The 9,259-nt window shown below is 42.0% G+C and overlaps 1 protein-coding gene across 1 annotated transcript; it reads right to left on the reverse strand.

The window, feature by feature from the left end:
* Positions 1 to 261: 261 nt before the first annotated feature.
* On the reverse strand, positions 262 to 1,728 carry chrm4a (cholinergic receptor, muscarinic 4a). Its single transcript, XM_068046825.1, has one exon. It carries the CDS (start codon positions 1,726 to 1,728, stop codon positions 262 to 264), a length of 1,467 nt encoding a protein of 488 aa, XP_067902926.1.
* Between the last annotated feature and the right edge of the window lie 7,531 nt (positions 1,729 to 9,259).

Here is a 9,259-nt window from a genome sequence, read left to right on the forward strand (position 1 = left end):
AAAAGCACATTTCCGACTTGGTCTACCACTAGTCTACTACCTACACAACATTGGGATGAGTTTTTTTTTTCACACTGTCATGTATTTGCTTATATGGTATGTACATGCTTTACTTAAGCGGGGGAAAGAGCAGACTTTAGACCTAGAATAGAAGCATAGTGTAAGTCTGGTATCTCATAAAATATCACTTTACAACACTTCCATTTTTAAATCCATATTAAATACAAATTGCAGAACAAGTACCAGACTCTGGCATTCACTTTATCTTGCATTACCAATATTCTTGTATTTGCACAGTAACAAGTGTTTGAAAGTCTTCTTAAAGGTAATGTTGCAGAGGGCATAACAAGCTGGGTTGACAGTGCTGTTGATGTAGCACAGCCAGTACCCAATGACCCAAACAGTCTCAGGGACGCAGGCATCACAGAAGGTGCTGATGAGAACCATGACATTGTAAGGAGTCCACGTGAATATAAACGCCAGTAGGATTGCAAAGATTGTCCGTGTGACCTTTTTCTCCCTGGCAGCCACTTGGCGCCTTTTTCGTACCTGGCTTCTCGCAATGTTAGCGAATTTCCTGGCGACAATGCCGGGCTTGTTCTCCACTGTGTTATTGGTCGCATTTCCTGGCATGATCTCAATGGCAGTGACACACTCGCTGCCAGCCTGTTTGGTGACTATCTTGATCCTTGACCATTTGGAGCTCTGCATTTTGGACAGTTTTGGTGCTTGTACATGCTGTATGACATCACTTGTGCCTTTCTCTTTAGGATTGGATGGGACAGTGCTGGCTGAGCTGGACTCATTTGAAGTCTCCTTCTCTTCACGATGGCTTAAGGACACATGTTTTGTGGAGATCTTTTCCTCCACCTTTCCATTCCTCACAGTGTCACTGGAGGAGTCCGTCGTTGGCTTGGGAGAGTTGTTGTTATTCTGCTGCTTGCTAAAGTGACTCTTGAAGAAGTTGGAAGATCGAGAAGTATTCTCTTTCTGACTTTCAGTCCTATGACTTTTCATTCTACTCCTGCTGGCAAAGGAAACTTGGATGTACAAAACAGTCATGATGACAACTGGCAGATAGAAAGCAGCAATGGCCGTGCCAAATGTTACAGCAGGATTGGAGAAGAATTGAATGTAACATTGTCCTTCTTTCACCTGGCGTTTGCCAACAATGAACTGCCAAAAAAGGATGGCTGGAGCCCACAAGATGAAGGAGAGTATCCAAGCCGCTGCTATCATCAGCCCAGCCATTTTGGTGGTCCTTCGAGCTGGATAGGTCAGTGGCTTCGTAACACAGAAGTATCGATCGAAACTGATAATCAGCAGGTTCATTACAGAAGCATTGCTCACAACGTAGTCCAGAGCTAGCCACAAGTCACAGACTACAGCTCCCAGAGGCCAATAACCTTTAATAATGTAGACTGTATACAAGTTCATAGAAAAGACTCCAATGATCAGATCAGCACAGGCCAAGCTGAATAAGAAGTAGTTGTTCACAGTCTGCAATTGGCGATTAACTTTGATGGATAACATGACTAATATATTGCCCACCACTGTGACCAGGCTGAGTGATCCAGTCACAACAGCGATAAAAACGATTTCAACAGTCTTGTAAGGGCTAGTCCATACCATTCCAAAAGTTGAGCTTGAGTTTATGTTGGCTCCAACATTCTCAAATGTGACGTTCTCCATTTTCAGCAGCAAACTTTCTCCAAATGTGTTATACATAGGACCTGAAACACACAGTAAAGCATATTTAGAATGGTGAATACCTGCTTCCTTGCCTGCTTGACCTACCAGTGATCAGCCTTGCACTGCTAAGCCTTCCAGTTTCTCAACCCTTCTTTCCTTTTTTAAAGGATGGTATACAGTTGAATGCAAACATCTACTCACACTGCTGTACATCAAATAATGAGTGTTGCAGCTGTATATTGTGGACTGTTTTCATTGTGTGCTGCATGGACATGGACTGTATTATGTGAATCATGTTAAAGGAAGGAGTGTTCCTTGAAGAACATTGGAATGAGTAGGCCATTCAACCCTTAGAGCCTATTTACCATTCAGTGAGATCATGACTGATCTGTATCCTATCTGTAGCAAAATTCTATCAATCTCAGAATTAAAATTATTAATTGAGCGAGCATCCATTGCTTTTTGTGGAAGAAAGTTCCACACTTCCGCCACCTTTTGCACGAAAAGGTGTTTCCTAACTTCTCTACTTCTGTCCTAAATAGTCTGGCTCTGATTTTAAAGTCATGTCCTTTTGTCCAGGACTTTCCCAGCAGCAGAAAATGTTTCCCTCTATCTACCCTGTCAATTTTTTTCAAAATCCTAACAACGTCAAATCAAATCAACCCTTAATCTTCTATATTCCAGGGAATACAAGCCTGGTTTGTGCAATTTGTCCTCTTAATTTAATCCTTAGAGCACTGGTAACATTCTGGTAAATCTGCACTACACTCATTCCACTACCAATATATCCTTTCTAAGGTGTGATGCCCAGAACTGTGCACAGTGTAATATTTGATTGATCTGGGTTTGATTGTATTCCAGATATGGTCTAACCAGGGCTTTGTATAACTGTAGCAAAACTTCCTCCCCTTTATATTCTAGCTGTCTGGTTAGAAAGGCCAACATTCCATTAGCCTGTTTGATTATTTTTGTACCGAACTATTACATTTTACTGCTATGTGTACATGGACCCATAAATCTCTTTGAGCCTCCACTGTTCCTAGTTTTTCACCATTTGAAAAATACTCAAATGCATCCTTTTTGTGGCCAAAATGGATGATCTCATATTTTCCTGTGTTGAAATCAGCAATCACAATTTTTCCCACTCGCTTAATCTATCAATGGCTCTTTGTAATTTAATGCTCCTGCCTACACTACTTACTAATCCACCAATTTCTGTGTCATTGGTAAACTTTGATACATGACTCTCTATTGTAATAAGTCATTAATAAAATAGTGAATATTTGAGGTCCCAGAAAATTCCTGTGGGACACTAGTCATTCCCTTCCAATTCAAGCACCTATCCATGAGCCCTAATCTCTGTCGTCTACCACCTAACCAATCTCCTGTATAGGTCAATCTTCAATTCCATTAATTTTAATTTTAGCTAACAAAATGGATTCTTATCGAATGCCTTTTCGAAGTCCAAATAAATGACATCCATAGGTATTTCCCTATCTACTTCTTTAGTTACTTGTTCAAAATTCAATTTGATTTATGAGACATAACCTACCCTTTACAAATCCACGATGGCTCCCTCTCTCTAACCAGCTCAAATTTCTATAAGTGCTCAGTCGCTCTGTCCTTAATTATATATTTTAATAACTTTCCCACAACAGATACTAGACCATCAGGTCTATAATTTCCTAGTTTATCTCACATTTCTGAAATAACAAGGTTACATATACAATCTTTCACTCTGAAAGGACAATTCCTAAATTGAGAGATCTTTGGAAGATTGTGGCTAATGAAATACTGCCTTTACAATCCAGGCATGGAAACCATCAGGTCCTGGGGATTTGGCTGTCTTTGGTGGTATCATCTTCCCTAATACTGCTTTCTTGCTCATTGAGTTCCATTCCCTGATACATTATTAGTTTCTCTGGGATGTCAGGTATGTTCCCTTCTTCCTCTCCTGTGAATTTTCCCGGCTACAGGGTGGCAGGCTGGAAAAATAGTGAAGAGCCATATCAGGACAGTTCCCTGACACAGTCCTGTTACTAGTGGAGTTACCCTGCTGCAGGACTGAGTGCAGATTGACAGCCTGCCAAATGAAGGTCGGCAGCCAATTTAAGCAATTAAAGGCCCTATTAAGGGCAATCTTCCAGGGCTGCCAGCATTTTGCCAGTGGCAGAGCGGCCCCTTCACCACATTCAGAGGCTGTAGCTTCATGGAGGCAGTGTCACTGCCATCGTTAGGTGTTGGGGGGAGGGGGGGGGCGGCACTGGAGCTGGAGACTCCTTGCCCCATGTGGGCAGGGAAGGCCACCCCCGTGGCCCCAGTGGACCAACTTAAGGGGCCTGCCTGCCTGGGCACTCTATTTTTAATTTCTCACTTACCCCTTCAAGGGCACCTTCATCTCCTCTCAACCCTCGACCTCTTTCAGCAGCACCCAGCTCTCTCGGTGGGGCCAGCTCCTTCTGATTTGGCCAGCAGCATCTATACCCTGCCTGCTGTTTGTAATTGGATGGCAAGCCAGGAGGCAGCCAACTACGAGACTGCCTCTGGGAAAATTGCTGAGCTGATCCCACTGCTCGCGATAAAATTCAGCCCAAAATTATGATTCCCTTTCCTTATTTTCATTTGCAAATTTTAAAATGACCCACATTACCCTTGACTACCATTTATCTTGGAATATAATTGTAAAAATCTTTTGAGATAATTTTGATACCCCTTACAAGTTTTCTTTTATAATCCCTTTTTGCAGCTTTTACTATCTTTTTTGTCTTTCTTTTCTGTTCTTTATATCTCTCCCCGTTTGTCTGATCTACGCTACACTTTGCACTTTTGTATGTTCTTTCCTTTAGTTTTATGCTATTTCTCACCTCTTTATTGACCTTGGTTGTTTTATTTGTTAAGTAGAGCTCTTTCTCCTTGGAGGTAGATATTGGTCTTGTATTAAGTTTAAATTGTATTTGAACACCTCCCACTTCTCATCTGTAATTTTACCTGATAACGTCATTACTCATTACTAAATCTAGTGAGGGCAATGCTCTTATTGGTTTGCGAACATGTTGCTCTCAAAAACTGTCTTGAATGCACTGAAGAAATTCATTACCTTTCTGGCTTGAACTACTCTGTTCTTGGCAATTTATATGCAGATTAAAGTCTCCCATTGACACAAGTCTGCTTTTCATCAAGCCTCTCTAATTTCTAAATTCTGTCTCTCTATTGTTTCAATCAGGAGGCCTGCAGTCCCCATTACAGTTTTAAGTCCTTTCTTATTCCTCAATTTTAACCATAGATTCTCCGCTGATTGCTTTCCCTTACCTATATCATCTGTTACTAATATCGCAAGAGTGTATTTAATCAATAAGGCTATCCTTCCTCCTCTCCAGTTTCCCTATCCTTTTTAAAGACCTTATAATCTGGAATATTTAACTCCCAATCATGACCAGCTTGCAGACATGTCCCAGCAATGGCCAGCATCTTATACCATCTAAGCTAAATTTGAGCTTCTAATTCATTTATTTCTTATACTCCATGTGTTAGTATATGAAATTCATATTTAGGAATCAGGGAGAAAACTCTCCACTGGTTGGAGTCATATCTAGCACAAAGAAAAATGGTTGAGGCTGTTGGAGGCCAATCATCTAAGCCCCAGGACAGCGCTGCAGGAGTTCCACAGGGTAGTGTCCTAGGCCCAGCCATCTTCAGTTGTTTCATCAATGGCCTTTCCTCCAACATAAGGTCAGAAGTGGGGATGTTCGCTGATGATTGCACAGTATTCAGTATCATTCCCAACTCCTCAGATACTGAAGCAGTCTGTGTCCACATGCAAAAAGACCTTGTCAACATTCAGGTTTGGGCTGATAAGTAGCAAGTTACATTTGCATCACACAAGCGCCAGACAATGACCATCTCCAACAAAAGAGAATCTAACCATTTCCCCTTGAGATTCAACAGCATTACCATCACTGAATCCCTTACCATCACTATCCTGGCGATTACCACTGACCAGAAACTGAACTGGACCAGCCATATAGCTACTGTGGCTACAAGAGCAGGTCAGAGGCCGGGAATTCTGCAATGAGTAAATCACCTCCTGACTCCCAAAGTCTGTTCACCATCTACAAGGTATAAATCAGGAGTGTGATTGCCTGGATGAGTGCAACTCCATCAGTACTGAAAAAGCTTGATATCATCCAAGACAAAGCAGCTCGCTTGATTACCTTAAACATTCACTCCCTCCACCACCAGCGCTCAGTAGCAGTTGTGTGTAACATCTACAAGATGCACTGCAGCAACTTGCCAAGCCTCCTTCGACAGCACCTTCCAAACCAGCAACCTCTACCACCTAGAAGGTCAAAGGCAGCAGATGCATAGGAATCCCACCACCTACAAGTTCCGCACCAAGTCACTCATCATCCTGACTTGGACTATATCGCTGTTCCCTCACTGTCGCTGGATCAAAATCCTGGAGCTCCCTCCCCAACAGCACTGTGGGCGTACCAATATCACATGGACTGCAGTGGTTCAAGATGGCAGCTCACCACCACCTTCTCAAGAACAATTAGGGATGAGCAACAAATGCTGACTTTTCCAGTGATGCTCACATCTCATGAACAATTAAAAAAAGGACTCTAACCTGTTTCTGCCCTGATGCTATCTTTCTAACACCATTCAGCTTAACATGTTTCTTATTTATCACTCCTGCTGTGACTACTTTAGTTATTTTAATATTCCCTTCACCTGGCATATCAGTGCCTGTGACCTGAACTCTGCTCTGTCTTTTGATCTTTAAACTTCCTGATTAAGACCTCCCCACCTCATGAAGGTTAATAAATTGTGAGGTACACAGAGGCCCATCTGCCATTTCAAGTGGGCGTCAAACGTCCTGGACCACGATTTCAAAGAACAGCAGGATAGTTCTGCGTGGTGTCCTGGCCAATATTTATCCCACAACTAACAACCAAAAATCGATTTTCTAGTAATTATCTCATTGCTGTTTGTTGGAGCTTGCTGTGCACAAATTGGCTGCCAAGTCTCCTATAGTGCAACAGTGACTTCACTTCAAAAAGTATTTCTTTGTCTGTAAAACACACTGAGTCATCAAGAGGTCAGGAAATGTTTGATATGAATACAAGTCAATTTGTCATTCTTCCTTCTTTCTTTTCTTATCATACAATCATAGATTTGTTACAGCACAGAAGGAGGCCATTCAGCCCATTCTGTCCATGCTGGCTCTCTGCAAGAGCACCTCAGCTAGTCCCACTCCCCCACCCTTTCCCCATAGCCCTGCAAACCTTTTCTTTTCAGGTGCTTATCCAATTCCTTTTTGAAAACCCCAACTGTATCTGTCTCCTCCACACTCTCAGGTAATGCATTCTAGATCCTAACCACTCTCTACATAAAATGTTGTTGTTGGTCCATTTGCTATTCACTTTAAATCAGTGTCCTCTGGTTCTCGACCCTTCTGCAAATGGGAACAGTTTCTCTCTATCTACTCTGTCTAGACCCCTCATGATTTTGAACATCTCTAACAAATTTCCTCTCAATCTTCTCTTCTTGAAGGAGAACAACCCCAACTTCTGCAATCTATCCTTGTAACTAATGTTCCTCATCCCTGGAACTATTCTCGTAAATCTTTTCTGCAACCTCTCTAAAGCCTTCAAATCCTTCCTAAATTGTGGTGCACAGAATTGCACACAATGCTCCAGTGAGGTCGAACCAGTGTTTTATCAAGATTCATCATAACATCCTTGCTTCGTACTCTGTGCCACTGGGATGAAGTAAAAGTGGGTGACAATTTTGGAGATAGTGACCATAATACAGTTAGTTTTAGCATAATCATGGAAAAGGACAAAGATAAAACAGGAGTAAAAGTTCTAAATTGGGGGAAGGCAAATTTTACGAAACTGAGAGGTGATCTGCCAAAAGTGAACTGGATACAGCTACTTGAAGGAAAATCAGTGGCAAACTAGTGGTAGGCATTCAAAAGTGAGATACTACAGGCACAGTGTAGGCATGTCCCCACAAAGATAGTGAGATACTACAGGCACAGTGTCCCCACAAAGATAAAGGTGGCACTGCCAAATCTAGAGCCCCCTGGTTATCTAGAAGCTTACAGGGTTATATAAAGCAAAAGAAGAAAGCTTATGATGAACACAAAAAACTTAATACTTTAGAAAGCCTAGAGGAGTGTAGAAAGTGCAGGGTGAAGTAAAAATGGAAATTAGAAAAGCAAAGAGAAGACATGAAAAATTATTGGCAGGTAAAATCAAGGACCTAGCTGTACAAGGGAACTTATGCGTGGATGCAGAAGATGTGGGCAGGGTTCTTAATGAGTTCTTTGTCTCTGTCTTCACAAAGGAGAGGGTTGATGCAGACATTGTAGTTAAAGGGACGGAGGGTGAAATATTAGATACAATAAGCATAATGAGGGAGGAAGTACTAGAGGGTCTGACATCCTTGAAAGTGGATAAATCGTCAGGGCCAGATGGATTGTTTCCCAGGTTGTTAAAGGAAGCCAGGGAAGAAATAGCAGATGTGCTGAGGATCATCTTCAAATCCTCACTGGATTCGGGTGAGGTGCCAGAGGATTGGAGGTCTGCGAACATTGTATCATTGTTTAAAAGGGTGCGAGGAATAGGCCAAATAGTTATAGGCCAGTCAGTCTGACCTCAATGGTGGGTAAATTGTTGGAATCTATTCTGAGGGACAGGATAAACTGCCACTTAGAAAGGTACAGATTAATCAGGGATAGTCAGCATGGATTTGTTAAGGGAAGGTCATGTCTTACTAACTTAATTGAGTTTTTGAGGAAGTAACAAGAAGGATTGATGAGGGTAGTGCAGTGGATTTGGTCTACATGGATTTTAGTAAAATTAAAGGCCATGGGATACAGGGGAATGTGGCAGGTTGGATCCAAAATTGGCTCAGTGACAGGAAACAAAGGGTAGTAGTCGACAGATGTTTTTGCAAATGGAAAATGGTTTCCAGTGGCATTCCACTGGGCTCAGTGTTGGGTCCCTTGCTGTTTGTGGTATATATTAATGATTTGGACTTAAAATGTGGGAGGCATGACTGGGAAATTTGCTGATGACACAAAAATTGGCTGTGTAGTTGATAATGAAGAGGATAGCTGTAGACTCCAGAATGATATCAATGATTTGGTTGAGTGGGTGGAAAAGTAGCAAACAGAATTCAATCCAGAGAAGTGTGAGGTAATGCATTTGGGGAGGGCAAACAAAGCAAAGGAATACACAATAAACGGGAGGAGATTGAGAGGGGTAGAAGAAGTGAGACACCTTGGAATACATGTCCACAGGTCCCTGAAGGTGGCAGGACAGGTAGATAGAATGGTGAAGAAGACATATGGAATGCTTTCCTTTATTGGCCGAGGTATAGAATACAAAAGCAGGGATGTAATGCTGGAACTGTATAAAACGTTGGTTAGGCCACAGCTGGAGTATTGCGCACAGTTCTGGTCACCACATTACAAGAAGGACATAATTGTTCTGGAGAGTATAGAGGAGATTTACAAGAATGTTGCCAGGGCTTGAAAGTTGCAGCTATGAGTAAAGAT

The sequence above is a fragment of the Heterodontus francisci genome, chromosome 14 (assembly GCF_036365525.1).
Source record: "Heterodontus francisci isolate sHetFra1 chromosome 14, sHetFra1.hap1, whole genome shotgun sequence".
In the NCBI taxonomy this organism is placed as follows: domain Eukaryota; kingdom Metazoa; phylum Chordata; class Chondrichthyes; order Heterodontiformes; family Heterodontidae; genus Heterodontus; species Heterodontus francisci.